This window comes from Lepisosteus platostomus, chromosome 19 (genome assembly GCF_059453375.1).
Source record: "Lepisosteus platostomus isolate fLepPlt1 chromosome 19, fLepPlt1.hap1, whole genome shotgun sequence".
In the NCBI taxonomy this organism is placed as follows: domain Eukaryota; kingdom Metazoa; phylum Chordata; class Actinopteri; order Semionotiformes; family Lepisosteidae; genus Lepisosteus; species Lepisosteus platostomus.
Genome location: NC_142629.1, coordinates 15321377 through 15337867, shown reverse-complemented (window position 1 = coordinate 15337867; position 16491 = coordinate 15321377). Strand labels below are relative to the sequence as shown.

Here is a 16491-nt window from a genome sequence, read left to right as displayed (position 1 = left end):
GAGTGTTGTACATTAGGATAAGGCTCTTTCACATGGTGTGTTGTCTTTGGTAGTAAAAAGGCTCAAATCAGCACATCTTAGATGAACTGTTAGACTACACACGTGGAATAAGACATCAAGAAACTTTGGAAGTAGATCATTCAGTGCGGTACAGCTGAACAGGCAAATCTCAATCTCTTTGAATTCTGCTCTGAACCAGTGCAATTTACAGAGCACTGAAACCATATTCTGATGCAGAGTAGTGTGGCTGAGGTGTAAAAATCGACTTCTCAAAACAAAATAATGCTGAATATTACGATGTGCCTTAAAGTTGCTATTAGTGCGTTACAGGGTCACTATAGTCTCTATAGTTTCCTAGTTGTCATTCATAATAGATAAGTAACTCCTAAACGAGATATATAAAACACAATGGGTTTTGTGTGACACTGGTAAAACAAAACAAACACATGTGCTTCCTTACATATCCTCGTAAATAAAGACCTTTGCTTTTTTTATAGGAAGCCCATGTGTATAGCCACTAATATCCGAGCGTTTGTTATTGATCGGAGAAATCACCTGCCCCAGCTACAGTGTACTGTGGGAGGTGTTAAGGCACTGTAGCTCATGTAAGGGCAAGTTCAAGCTTTCGTGCAACTCTTGTAGAGCTGTGCTATTCACACCCCTTCAGAATAAGCTTGAATAAAAAAAGTGCAGATTTGCAGCAAATGTTTCTTAGTTTCTTGCAGACAAAGATCATCAATACCATTCACAACTGCTTAAAAAAAAGGAAAAACAATAAGAAACTGCCGACAGAAATGACACGATGCATCAATTAGGTTTCAAAGTTTGTGTTTGTTCCTGCGGTTACAACTAGATTCACAAACGTTAAAACACCCAAGGTCAGACGATACATGCAGGCAAAGAAAAGCTGTCTTTAACACGTTGATTTTTACCATTTAATGATGTCATGAACAAGCGGAAGCAAAGAACAATCCTCATCTTCTGCCTCCTGCTTCGGAATCACCGCCGCCATCTCTGCCATTTCTCAGCCTGCTAATCTGGCGCACAAAATACGCGTCATCAATCTAGCGTGTTTCTTCTGTGTAGAAGGATACAGCCTTTCGAGTCTACGTCAGGTTTCATACTTAGCATCGTGATGACGTCTGATTACCAGTTTCAGTGCACTCGCATGAACGATACAGCTATGCAAAGATATTTAAATTATTTTTCTTTAAAAATAAAATGAGAAATACCGTATGTTAGTAATAAGGAAGTTTATACAATCGCGAAACAATTCTGTAATTTCTGAATTTATCTTCACAACAGTTTTTAATAAACCATACAGTATATAATTTAGCAGTTTTTTAGGTTGAAATGTTATTTACTGTATACACAGTGAAGTCTGTTTCATGTTACAGCAGCAGATGTAACAGATTGTGGACCGATATATGCGATAACATATGGATTGAATTATATATGAACATATTTTGCTGAAAAAAATCGGGCTGATTAATTTGTCTTCATTAGCTAGTTATTCTACAACAGGAGTCCCCAGTCCTGGACGTGAAGGGCTGGTGTCTCCGTGGGGTTTCAGTCCAGCTGGGGTGTTAACAGCCTCAGTCAGGGTTTTGTCCTAGTTTGACCAATGTAACAGCTTCTCCCAGTTCTTCAGATCCATGTGCTTTAAAGAGACCAGAGAAACCTGAAACAATGTAAAGCATACACGTCGCTGTTAAGGACAAAGCCATTCATCTTGACATTAAAGCAATATCAACATTGTCCTTTCCAGATCTGTTTCCCTCAGATAGCGTGCCATGTGTAACACTTCAAAGGTTTGCGACCTTTCCTGCGCTCATGGATGATGCCCTCGTCACATTTCCAAGTGTTCACCTCTCTGCCTCTGTTGGCTCTCATGGCTGGGCTTCAGCAATCTTCATGCTGCTTACGTCCATGAGCTCTGTAGCCCTACCTTTCATCTTTCATTATATATTTTCTGCCTTGATGCCAGTGCAGCTCACAGCCGACATCATCGTTGTGGTCCTTAATACCAAAGATTGTCATTTACATCAAATCCACTTGGACTGACGTCTTCTCACATGGGTTTTGTTTACATATCTTGGCTATTTCATGTTTCCCTCCACTTGCATCGCACATGTCTGTACTTCTGTGTATTATTATTAATATTCTGTCTGCGTCTGAGCAAGCTTTCAGTCTGCCCTTCCAATATTATTTCAGTAGAAGAACTAACTTTAAAAGAGACAACTGTCTGTCCATTTTCCAGCCCATCGTCCTCTCTGAACTTTGTGGCACCCTTCTTTGGAGAACAATAAAATCTTTTTTTGAACCAATTAAAAAGTGCTTCCTGTCAAAATGTGATTTCTCTCCATTTACAAGATTAGAAAACAAGATGGAACAGCAGCTAAAGAGCTAGGCCAGTTGATATCAGATGTAGCATTTCCCCCTGATTGTAGTAACTGTTACAGGGACACAGTGATGCAGTATTTCTATTTATAAAAAATAATAAATATGCACCCTGTGTTACTCCAGTATCCTGGTCAAGTTGCCCTTTGATAAAGAAATTATAATTATTATTATGTGCATCCCACAGTATCCCAGAAGCAGATTTTACTGTCCCCCATTTAAGCTTAGTATAAAAAATGCTATGTGCTAGGGAGCTGAAAATCAAACCACTATTATTAGCGGTTTAGATTTTAGCTGATATTCAAAGAGAAGGGACACCAGCTGTTTGCTGCCTACCAATTAGCCAGCCCACTTACAAAATTCTCTCATTAAGAGGCATAGCTTGCCATGCCATATGATACACAGCCCCTCATTTTACTTCCATGATCTTTATACTGATTACTTGATTCTGTTGCTGTGATGTCTACTTGCTCAGCAGATTGGGATGGGGAAATGTTTTATTTTATGGGGCTCTTTGCTCCGGAGCATACGAACATTACTTCTTTTGACTTAAAATATTATTGGAATAAATTAGATTCATGGCATGGAGTTGTAACCATAAAGATAACAGATTTAAATTATTAACCTTATCATAAAACTGGATAATGTTTCAGGGTGGGAGGGGTTTAATACTGGCAATTAGTCACTTGCTGGAGCTAAAGACTGAGAACAGTGTCAATAACAGTGACCTGGTGTGGACACTGTTACAAAGTGAGCCTGAAGAGCTCTTCAGATAAGAAAGGTATTTTTGTATTTATACTGCATCCAAACATGAGCTTTAGAATGAAAAAAGGAGAACATATTAAGCAATATAATTAATGGAAATTCTTAACTGGAGTTCGTGAGGGATAATAATGAACAATCCAATCTCACCCAGCTGTTTAAACTCACCATCAATACTGACTGTTGTCATACAATGGATATGTCTTTTGCACACACCTCCTTTTGCATTTTTCTGCCTCCAACCCATCTCCTCCTTTGCAGCTGCCCCTGAATGGGGTTCTTCCTTGTGAAAGGGCATTTGTGTAGCACTTCCTCCCCCAATAGATCCCAATGTGCCTTACAAACGGGGCGGGTGGGGGCCAGTCCCCACCTGGGTGATGTGCAGCAGCTCCACAGTTCACCAGATCAGGTACAAAAATTAACAGAGTGTAGCCAGGACACTAGAGTTACCACCCTGACTCCTGAACACAGAGGAAGTGATCATTGGATGGATGAAGAAATCTTTTAGAATATTTAACAGAGTCTGGAATCATGAACCTAGGCAGTGCCGAACCATTCAAAATGACCAAGAGTATTGACACAGCATGCTTGCTTGCCCTTTGTAATGCTGACCCTTGTGCAAGTACATCCTTTCATTCAGAAATATATACCCTATCTGATGTGCAGTCACAGAGTGTTGTTTTGTTTGGCTACAGACCCCAGCCTATTACTGCTAACTGGCTTTTCCGAATGCACTTCAGACTCTCCCATGAGGTAGAATCAGCCAGCCATGGCATCCGTATTGAGCACTTCTTGATGACCGAGGCAGGTTCTTTGTTATTGTTTCTTTGGAGATATTTCTTTTTTCTCTGAAGAAGTCCTTACCACTTCCTCCGCTGTCACTTATTATCCAGGCTATGGCCCCTCAGTTTAAAATCAGATCATGGCTATACAGGCTGGGATTTAACTCATTTACTTTGGATTCTTTTGACTGTTTCTAGAAGTCATGCTTCGGGGGAGTTAAGCGTTGCATCTGAAATATATGTTGGGCCTTTTAGTTTCTTTACTTATTCCTTCCTAGTCTACTTGTCTTGAAGACAGCCATTAAGCAACAACAGAGGAATGCCTGAGGAGTTGTATGCTACCTGACATTAAAGCTGATCTGTCGGAGCTCTTCCCTCCAACATCTTTATAACCTAGCTTTTGCACTCTCAGATTCTTATCATCCTAGCTCAGGACTTCCAGGAAAATAATGTTCAAGTGGCGTTGCAAGACTATTTTGGAGATCAGCAAATATCTCAATACAATAGGAGAGGATAAGTTTGTGGATTTCAGAGAGTCTTGCGAAGCACAAACAGAAATGTGTGGATGTGCAAGAGAAATATGAAAAATTACACCTATGAAACATATTTGGTACTGCAGGTAATTCACTTTATGCATCGATTTAACCCAGGATGAATACACAGTATTTTTATATTACCCTACATGAGCCAGGACAAAAAGCATATTCTCATTTTTCTCAAGTTTTGCTTGAAAACAAAGAGATCACAGCTGTTATATAACCATCATGTTTCAAGAACAAATGAAATCACAGTATCCCTAGTATCACAGGATGATAAAAGTGTCACAGTGATGTAAATACAAAAATCCCTTATAATGAGCAGATCCACAGCAAATCCTTCCTGTGTTTTCTTTGTATATCCTGTATTATCACCTCTTGGCCTACTAATCGCCCATGACCTAAATTTCATTTATAGCTTGTACCAATTTTCTCTTTTATCTGATTAAGTAACCTTGTTATGCTTACTGTTCCTCACTGTACTCACACATTGGAGAAGAGATGCATGAACTACCCAATCACCACCTGATGTTAGACTCCTGAATTTTCCAGAAGGTTTGAGACTTCAGTTTGTGTTCATCCGTCCTCCCATATTTTCAGATGGAGGCTTGATGGTTGTATTGTGAAGAGAATCTTTTGTTTTTACTCATTAAAACAGCAGGCTTATTCGTAAAAGTGTTTTGAAAAAGAACGTTTCCCCCAGATGAAACAGCAAAAAGGAGGTTTCAGGAACTGTGCAGCTAAGCCTGTCACAAGCAGCCTCTGGGCTAAAAACTATTTCTGTTGGCAGAACAATGCTGGGGGATTTCTTCTTTTAGAAAATAAAGTAAAAAAACAACATCGTAAATGAATGCTCTATGAATACAGCCTGGAGTGAGTTTCCATTAGACTTAAGCCTGGCATTAAAGGTTTATTTTCCCAGTATTTCATTCAAACGTACCTAACCTCAAAGGTTTTTTTGCAAAATGTAATACCCTGATTAAAAGTGGCTTCTTCTAGAATCAAGAAAGTGATACTCTAACATTTACCTTTTCTAAACCTTTACCTTTTGTTGTACCTGTAGACATAAACTCCTTTTAGGCATTGCTGTCATTCCAGGAAGCCACCAGGTAAAACATTTGTGTGTCACATGAGGGCTATGAAGAAGTCCAATTTAAGAATCAAGTCACTGAAAGAATAAATTCATGTATCTATGGAGAACATTCTGGAACCTGGAACATTCTCAGACTCAAAGGACTATCCTTTTGCTGCCCAACTAAAAGAACTGAATTTAAAATCCTCAAAGGTTTTGACAATGTCAGCTCCATAGACGTCTTCAGAATCAACAATGAAACACTAACCGGAAGGCATAAACGGAAACTAATGTGAAGCACATTCTAAAATGGAGAATGGGAGTTTCACAACGTGCTGCAGGAATCTGGAAGCAGCTCCTCGGTCATGTTTTTAACACTTTTTTTTTCAGGACGTGACTGAATGAGATTCATAGCTCAGTTAGCCTAGACAGCTAAAGATCACACACATCAGATGCAGCTGAACAGCGTCATCTCATTTGCATATTTGTTTGCAAACATTATCTGACCCAGCTGTGTTATGTTTGCTGAAAACACAAGAGCAAGTAGGTAGGCAAAGACATAACTCCCCCAGAAAACACGTTTATTTGTTGGAAGCTTTTAGGTCTCCTCATTTAGTTAGAACGTTCGAAACATCACTCAGAAGTTTTTCTCCTTTTTTGAAGAGGACCTTTTAGATACACACACGCACAAGAAAAGGTGAATGTTAATCGATAAAAGTCAAAACCATAACCACAGAGCCAAATACAAATACCTTCAAAATCTCACAAGTCTAATCAGCTAGGTCACAGATATATAAAGAGACCTGGGTTTCCCCAAATATTAAGTAGTATGATTGGAATGAGAAATCTATTTAAATATATATTCAAAACGGCTTTAAATAACGATGCACTTGATTTTAAAACAGCTACCTCTAGTCATTTACAAAGCAAAATAGACCTAGTTACTGGAAAGCGTTTTGCTTTTGTATCCACATAAACACAGGGAAGTGACCCCTCTTAATCTACAATCAATCTACAATAATCTGTACATGAATATGTGCCAGGTAATATCTCAAAGGTCTCGGCATTTACCGACTTATCATTCTCCTGACTGGATATAATGGGAGTTAAGCCAACTGCACATGGGAATCTGATACATCATTTTTCATCAGAAGAGGTGACCTTCGTTCTGATTGCACATGGATGCGTTAACACCACACCAGAAGTACACGATGGCAGAGACATCTTCAGCTGGTTGGTAATCGTTGGTTATTGTAACGTAATTCACGTGTCGAATCAAACTCAATTGTTCAGGTTGTACTGTGTTTATATTGTAAACTGAAATGCACTTCATCTTCAAATATTAATGTTGCACTGCTATACAACATTTCCGGACACGATGTGCAACATGCAAAAGAGAATGCATCTGGCTGTTTTGTCATTCATCCCCTTCATGTGACAGTTCTGCACATTAAGACAGGGTGATAATATGCAGCACACAGCAGCATTTTAGAATGCTCTGTCTGGAAATGACTCATTTGGCTCACACTTCTATCCCAAGCTGGGTAGTTTACTGGAACAAACTGGATAAAGTACCGTCCTGCAGCAGCAGCAACTCATAGCCTTCCAGCTAGAGTGTACAACTCTGGCCACTGCTCTGGACTGCTGCCTTCACAGGCCTTGGCTATGACCTCCCAGAAAACTGCGATTTACTTACTGAACTGCTGCTTCATGAGCCAGGAATATTGGCCTGTGTACCTGTCTTTAGAGGCCAATGCATGCAATCAAAAGATGCCACACAGTCCCATGAGGACACAAGAATGACAGTAAGATAAAAGGTAACCACTTTCCCAGTGTCACATGGCTCACATTTATTTAATTCACAACTGCAACCACATTTTCTGCACTTCAACCGAGATATGAGAGCTTGATCTCCCAGACAAAGGGCTTGTTCATCCCGTACTGGTTTAGCCGGCTATCGTGCTGCACGCTAAATGGGAATGTAGCACATACTGTCCCAGCACAACATCATGCCATCACTCGCAACGTTGCCCTGAGTCACATGTTGTTAAGCTTTGAGTAACAATCTCCAGCTTTGATCTTGAGCTTGTAATGCTTGAAAAACCATTATAACGACCCACCACGTCCAATTAACAGAGCAGGTAACGATATTGAGCAGAGGAAAGGAAAAAGGATGTGTATCTAAGATTTATTCTGTGATCAGCATCAGAATACACCATAATCAGAATACTGAACGCGTTTAATTGCCAGTATAATGTTGTTGTTGTCATCCTGTAAAACGCTTTGAGAAGCCACCTTTAAAGGCGCTATATAAAATAAAGTTTATTATTACTATTATTATTATTATAAATTCCTCTCTTTTAGAGCCACAGCACTGGAGTCTTTTAGTTTTTTTGTTGTTTTATATTGTAAGACCTGGCAGTCATCGGAACTATCTTATTAAAATACCATTAACCTAAGAAAGGAATAATCAGCATGAACTATAGCAGACAGAAAATTCACCAACCTGCTTGAAAAATAAGATATTATGCATTATTGTTACAATTTTACTTTCTAATACGGCAGATAGAGCACCATCTATAATTTTACATCTATAAGGAGCTTAAGCCAATTTTGACAGGAGTCGAGCAGTTCAGAGGTACCCTCACAAAGCCACGCTTAAGTGAAAAATCTTGACAAGTGCCTTCACCATCAAGCAAAGAACCCCTGGCCTTCAGAGCAGCAACACAATTGTTAGTTATTACATTTGCACATACTCTGGATATTATGCCCATAGTGTATCACAGTCTTTTTTATCATTCTGCCCTAATCATCTTCTGGGACATATTTAACAACATAACATCACTTTATCAGCCATATACAATTTCATGCATTAGGAATTCGTCTTTTCGCATTCCCCAGCTTGCTCTCCATGAGACACAGACAGGGAGAGAAGCTGGGGGTAAGAGCACAGGATCAGCCATTTATACAGCGCCCCTGGAGCAGCTGGGGTTAAGGGCCTTGCTCAGGGGCCCAACAGAGTAGGATTCCTCTGCCGGCTGCAGGATTTGAACCAGCAACAGGCGCAGATCCTTAGCCACAGAGCCACCGCTCCGACCAATATATTTATATTGGTTGCACTGTTTTTTTAATTGTCCTGTGTGTTTCCCATAATATTTCCAAGAGATTAAAATCTCTTTTAATCAGCAACACCTACATACACCCACAGTATATGCAACTCTGGCATCCTTCATCGGAAAAGAGTCTTGAAAAGATTGCATAGTGCACTCCAGTTTATCTGCCTTAGACGGAAGTTATCAACTGAAGTTCAGGAGGGATAACATTGACAAGTCAATCTCGCCTGCTATTCCTAATATATATATATATTATATATAATATACTGTATATATAATCTCACACTTCCAATTGCATTTGTCTCATGCATCCCTCCTCTGCTCCATCTTCACCTAGCAGCTGCCCCTGTTTTCACTCCTCTCTGAATGGGGTCAAGGCCTCCCGGTCTTGCGGCCAGGAGGCTACCCATTAACCAGGTCGACTGAGCCAAATCTATCCAACCAAAATAAGTCAAACATTCACAAAGCATCTTGTCCTTGGATGTGGCTGTCTCTCGTGATCCGACTTTGGTGCGCTTTCACGGTGCAGTTCATAGTGTGATTTTCTGTTCAATAGACTGTTATTAAAAGGAAACATTGCTCAATAAAAGCGCATGTGCAGAAAGACCCATTTAAACAAATACTTATTTATGAGCTCGCATTTGGTCTCTTATTTCATCTGCACTTACTACAGATGTCCTCTATGTTTTCTGATAAAGCAGCAGATGTTTTTCAAAAGCGGCTAAGGAGCAGTCAGAGGAGTATCATGCTACTGCCTTCTTAATAGAATGATTTTGGAGTAATAGGCTGGTGTATTCGAATATTTTCAGCTATGGTGAACTGTTGTAAATTGAGCTTTTTAGTGGCAAAGGTCTTTCCAGAAATGGATAACTACGTTTTGTTTTACAATCAAGTTGCTTTAGACGGGAAGTCATCTAACAATGAAAGTGCATGCCACTGAAGTCCAGCAAGCCCTGTGATGCAAACAGATCCTGCACTATAAAATTAATCACTTATTGCTATTTGTAGTTTTCCACAAAAAATCCTCTGGAAGTTCAGCTCTTGGGCCAGATGCGAAGCAATAAAACAACATCTACAGATGAGTAATGTTTAATGTCCTGGTGTATACTGCACTGAAATGTGCCTCTTAGTAACATAAACCTTTTAATACAAAAACATTTAAACACTGGCAATTAAAATGCTGTATCTCCCATGCAAATCAGTATTATTGTAAAGGTTACTGAACAGAAAGCACCAAGCTTAACTTACTGTACATCTGTTTCCTGATAGCTATCTTTCTTGGGTTGTTGTCTGCAGTCCTGCGATGATTCCTTTTTACCATATTATCTATCCTAGAAAATTTTGCAAATGTTACCAGCAATGTACTGATAAAACAAATTAGCACTGTACAGTGCCAAAGCCTTTTGGTGAAATAAAGTTGACACCTCAGTTTATATTCCCCCAAATCTCCAGGTCAATTTCTCTCTCTCCATATTGACAGGAAGCTGTGGTCACTGGAATGTGCAGAAATCAGAGCAAATAGCCATCTAAGCAGGACCAATTTGTGAGAATTCATATAGTTCATATTCAGGCTGGAGATGCAGTACCTTAATAGTTTTATATTATATACCTTATACCTTATTTACGTTTGGAGCATTTTGGGGTGGAGTGGTGGCACTGTGGCTAAGGAGCTGTGCCTGTGGCTGGAAGGTTGCCAGTTCAAATCCCATGGCTGGCAGAGGAATCCTACTCCCTTGGGCCCCTGAGCAAAGCCCTTAACCCCAGCTGCTCTCCGGGTGCTGTATGAATGGTTGATCCTGTGCTCTGACCCCAAGCTTCTCTCCTTGTCTGTGTATCTCATGGAGAGCAAGTGGGGGTATCTGAAGAGACAAACTCATAAGAAATGGTATATGGCTAATGATCTTATCTTAAATACAGGTAAGCTGAACTTTGCTAAAGAGAGGCAGCAGATTGGTAGATAGTACTGGTAGACACATATTCTGTACCTTTCCTGGACATTAGATCTTTCTCACACACTTTACCTACTGTAAGTAAACTGATCCCTGAACAACAGAACTGATTCTCTCAGAATGGCTGTGATAAGTAATGATTTCAGAGCCAGTAAGAGGATTTAAACCTCCAGTACAGAAATACTGGTACTTGATGCATTTAAAATCCTGCAAAGCATAGACAATGCTGAGGCAAATGTGTATCATTTTGAATTCACAACACAAGGACAGTAGACATTATATGCTGAGGTCACTTTGGATTGAGAAAAGAAGAGTTTTGGGGCGTCTGGACAATCTGCCACACCGAGATATTAAAAATGATTCCCTGGGATCCTTCAATAAAAGACTTGAGGATAAGCTGAGACATAAATGTGGCAAGCAGGCCAGCTAGCTTCTCTATTTTGGCCAATGTTCAAATGTTATGTTTCTAATCTCTTGATGATAAAGATCATCCATGCAATGAAAATAACCTTTTTTGAGATGATGTAATGTTAAGCTGGTTAAGGAAACATAAAGTGCTTTAACACAGTTCTACAATAAATGTGGCATCAGAGCAGACACAATGGGTAAAAGTGCTAAAGACCCCAAAGTGTAGATGTTTCATGATGACATGATGTGATTTCATGACAATTCACATGCAACACGCCATAGAACACACAGGAAATTGAGGAAATTAAAGAACAATCCGCAGCTTCAAGCACAATACAATATGTCACACTGATATGAAAATGTTTAGAATCCATAAGTGCAAATGATGGAGATGAATCAATTGGAATACAAAAAAAAGTGGAGAGAAAATAAATCCTAAGTATGCACACTGTACAGACATACTGTATACACACTGATAAATGGGTCTGTGTGGAGCTCAGATGGCAAGGGTGTCTGGCTGCTGACTAGAAGGTTCTGGGTTCAATCCCAAGTAGGGGAAAGTAATGTAGCTTTAATTCCTTCTAGATGGCTCCTAGTTCCACTCAGCCAGCTTTCCAAATGAGTTTCAGGGGTTAATCCTTCTGGAGGTAACAGGCTGGTTGGAGCATGATATTAACCACATTACCCACACCTCCAGTGTTGGATAGTTAAGAAAAATGGTGGCTCATTCCCCCCCCAGGGGTCTTTATGGCCTGAAAAGGGCACCTAACCTCAAGGTGTCTTTGTATCCCTCTGTACTGTACAGTAAATGCAGATTTTACTGGACTATTGTCTCTCCAAAGAAAAACACTTGGTTAAAAGGAATGTTATTGAATCACAGGCCCAATCTTTGATTTTTAAAGTGCTGCTTTTAACACTTTTGCCAGGCCTCTTGGCTGCCAAAGCTGCTGAGCCCAGCTGCTAGTGGACTTGCCTGCTGCAGTCTGAATAAACAACAGTGTACGTCAAGCTTATTCAAGTAAGACAAGCTGCCCCTCGCTTCTAGTTAAATATCTCCAAGAACAGTGACTGCCGGGAAAATGCCTGTTAATTTGTCAATCAAACAGGAAGCTTTTGTTGAACAGTTCTAAACAGAAAAGCTTAAAATTAATCACAAACTATAAATTCTAAATTCCTTAAGACATCTCAAATGCCCACATTTTCCTGCTACTTAATATTTTTGAACTCCTAGTTATGTAACTGAGCCTGACTAGAGATATCTGGAGAATTCCCCCTAGAGCTGCTCTAAAAAAAACAAACAAGCTAATATTGAATCTTATTTCACTATACTCCTCATCTTTTTCTCACAGAGCTATTGGTTCACCTTTCAAATAATTAAAAAGTAATTTGTTTCCAAAATAATGTTGCACAGAGGACAGAATAGCGAAAGAAAGATACAAATAAATTCCATATACATATTCAATAAAAAGTGAATAACATAGCAGGCTGTGGCAGAGTTCATGAGTGCAAGTGTCAGACAGCTAGGATTATACTGTATCACAACTGAAGACACTCTCTGAAACAAGGTAGATAATTTCAATTGCTCTGCCAATAGCTCCAGCTATTGGCACTGGCAAACTGAAATGGCCTGCACTCAGACATATCAAATCACACAGTCCACAGCTTTCTTGCTCAGTAGTTTTCCAGACAAATTACCTCTAACACAAAGACATACCTGTTAGTGAGACAACGAAGTTAATGCTGACATACAGTACAGGTTGTATCAAGGCGTTTTTTCTAATAAACACATATCATCTTCAAAGAAAAAGTCAGGTATAAAAGACATTCATGCACAAATGTATAGATAATCGTTCGTATTCACTTAACAATTATATTTCTGTTTGCTAATATGGCAATGCAAATCTGGAAAGTCCTTTCAGGACACGCCTGCAGAGGTTTGACGTCAGAAACGAAAAACAAAATTCTCTTTCCGCAGTCGAGCTCTGGCATTCAGAGCCACGAGAATTGAGATTCAGACAGTTTGAAGGAAGAGTTATAACAAACACCATATATGTTATTGCCAGTGCAAACAACTGAAGTACAGCAGCCAATCCTCAGATAGAACCAACAGAATGTCCAGAAATATTCTGTGTTTAATTAAAACCGCAGACCTGTTTGCAATCAAATAGAATAAGAGAAGAGACATGCGGTGGGTTGAAAAATAGGAGATTTCAAGCTGGAATAAAAATGAACTGGAGGGGAGTTCAGGAGCAGAAAGACAACAGTCTGATTACAGAAAACCAGTGCTACAGCAAGGAGCTTTGAACACTGACATAGTAAAGCTATCGGGCTACATCTTACTGTGCGGGTTTTGATCTCATTAACTTGTGACTGGGGTGATGGTTTGGAGATTGAACCCTAAGGGCAGCCTGCTCTTTGAGTACATAGCCAGAACTCTCTCATGGCAGCTACAGTAAGCGATTAGGCAGCGATTGTGGAATTAAAGGTTCTTTGATGATTTGTACAAGCATGTCCTGTTTGATGCAACTGAGCATCTCCAGAGCCTACAGTATTCTTTTACCTCAGTGAATACTGTGAGCCCATTGTGTGTTCATGTGTGTGCACGGTAGCTTAAGAATCACAACAAAGATGTATAACGTCCTCTTATTTATTACTCAAAATTCTAGTGCAGTCGAGGAACAACCACAGGAATATTGGACAGTAAACGCAATTGCAAAGAAATGTATCTTTTTAAAATGTCTGTATTTCACATCCAGTAAATTAAAGCATGGCTTGGTATTGGAGTTTTTTTTTTGTCCTTTTAGAAGACGTGCTGCCATCCACTGTTTCCTACATGGGTGACTCACGCTACTTACTGGCTGACAACATAATTAAATCTAGCCAGTAAGTCCAGATTGATGACGGACACTGTTTGTGCCTCCCCCCTCATTCACCAGTGCGATACACTTGTTTACAGAGACGGTGATCGGGTGAAAAAAAGCAAAGCCTTCAGCCTTTGTTCCAGGGATACGTGCATCTGTGCGTTCTGCGGATTCCTGCATTGCTGTGAGCTTGAAGAGCTGGTCTTACAATGTTGCACAAGTCACGTCTTCAGCTCTCCCAATTAGCCTGCGTTGCCGAGTTACAGGGCCGTGCATGCAAAGCTCAGCTGAACCAATTCATGACAACAATGGCACCAGTTTCAGTCAGTTTACAATAATTATATCAAGGCCCCATGTTACGGTATAGCTTGGACAGTTTGACAACAATTTCACCCCTCTGGCAGGACATGACAATTGTGGGAAAGGCTGTAAATTGGATTGCAAGCTTTATATACTTGTAATGGCTGCATATTTATACCCTTTAAGCAGAGTGTGAAAGTAATCTTGGAATCCGTGAGTATCGGCACATATTTCTCAGTTTTTGACGTATAACTCAATGTTTGATAAAAAAAGAACTCCATTTGCCCATTGGGCTCACTCATCTTAGTGCACTTCTTTCCCTTTGGGGAAATATGTACTTAGCATTGTCCTCCAAACAGCGAAAGCTGTGTCTTTCAGCATCCCTCCCGTTAAGAAGGCCTTGTTGTTTGTCCGAAGCCTCAGAATCAACTGTTCAATGGACTTTGTTTCAATGATGTGCATCCTACTCTGACACAACAGGTTAGAACAGGAGAAAGCAGAAAAACAGAATCCCTTTTGGGCTGAGCAAAGAGGCTTGTGAAGTGAATCAATTCATGTGTGTAATTGATTCATGGGATGACCCCATGTCTACAGATTTTCATTGCATGTGATCTCTCTTTTATCTATAGCACATTTGGATTGACATAAAGCTAGCGTGCTTAACAAGACCATTTCACCATCCTTAGCATTCAATCATGACGTATTTAATGAAACATTTCTAACAAACATTGGATGACATCAGAGTTCAGAGCCCAGAGTTCAGAAGTCCTGCTCAAAGATATGGACAAAATCAATACACGTTGCAATCGTTGACTGATAAACCAAGCTCACAGGCCCTAGAGATTTACACCCCTTTTTTTGATACAATTTAGCAGAATTTCTGTTTGTTTGCTTTTCAACCTGAAATTGACGTAAGGAATAAAATGGACCTATAAGCAATAAATGGATTTTTAAACAGAAGTTAAGGGGGAGGTCAAACCCTAAACTCAGCCACTTATGTTTCCCCATGTGTAAATATCACTCTTGCTTGAACACATTTAACTCTGGCATCCCTCCTTCCACCTCATGTTTGCTCATGCAGGAGGTCCCAGATTTCCCTGACTCAACCCCCCATTTCAGCAGTTCCGTGAAATCCTAATGAATGCAATAGAGAGACGAAATATGGCTAAAGTATTTGATGTGACTTGCCTATCTCAGGGAATGGCAGCCTAGCCGTGAGCCTTCCTCACTATTAGGAGGAATGAGCCAGGGAGCTGCTGCAAGGGTGTAGATGGGGAGGCAGGAGGGGGTGCAAGAGAGATACATGAAGAGAAGACCTGGGTGAAAGACATATATACAGTACATAGACGGGCAGAAGTGTGCAAAACGTCTTCCAAAGGTCTGTTATAAACGCCATTGATAAATGGGATGGGATTCCAACAGCCTAGTTCTTGCTGTTGGGTTGAGATTGTTCTCAGCCAGGTGAGTTACCCCAGCAAAGCTCAATATTCAAAAAACACATTTCTTCTCCACTTTAATTAGGGTCTGACTGCACTTTAAAAAAAAAAAACGATCAGAAGACTGAATACATCAAAACACTGACCTTCTGAATTTGCTGTGGTTGTATCATGCGTCTTGCCAACAGCAGTGGGAACTGCCCTTATTTCACTTATGCTCAGTGAGTTCAGCAGTCCCTAGACATGAGAAATAGTTTCTACAGTAGGAGTGGCAGAGGACATTGACATAACACAATTGCCCTGGGGCAATCACATTACATGAAATGCTTAAGTACATTATTGAATCTTTTACTTACAGCTGCTTCTAGCCACATATTGTATTTGTGGATCTTGCACACATTTCTACATACAATAAACCTAACCCTAACTACACTCCAGCCCCTAACAGCAACCCAACCCTCTCCCTAGGACCGACAAGGACCATAGTTTAAATTCTCACATTTCTAAACAGCTGCTAATTGATTTTCAATTAATGATGTACAGAAACGGGTGAAAATGATATTGTGTCAAGCCCATCCACCATAAACATTCATGGTGATATGTAGACTGATTAATTAAATTCCACCTGGTATAAACATTTTGAAACTTACAGTAGCATCTGGCAGAGGGAGTATGCAAATCTCTCACTCTGTACTCCTTTGTAAGAGCTGGAACAATAAAAAATTAACATATTGTGGTGCAATAGTGCAACCATACAGTAGGTCCACAAAGCTTATTTCAGCTGAAATAAAATGCAGACAACACAGGGGCACTCCAGTACCAGGATAAAGAAACTCTAGACGATGATGGGAATCAATAAAAAGGCAGAAAGA

General features: G+C 40.0%; 1 protein-coding gene across 4 annotated transcripts in view; it reads right to left on the bottom strand.

Moving 5' to 3' along the window:
- med9 (mediator complex subunit 9) overlaps window positions 1–1153 on the bottom strand; it is a 64308-nt gene extending 63155 nt beyond the window's left edge. For all 4 annotated transcript variants that reach the window (XR_015928241.1, XM_088612204.1, XM_088612206.1 and 1 more), the window contains exon 1: window positions 933–1153. Coding sequence is in view for 3 of the 4 variants with exons in the window: in XM_088612204.1 (XP_088468330.1) it covers window positions 933–1021 (89 nt within the window). In the remaining variant the exon portion in view is untranslated. The remainder of the gene's footprint in view (window positions 1–932) is intronic.
- Between the last annotated feature and the right edge of the window lie 15338 nt (window positions 1154–16491).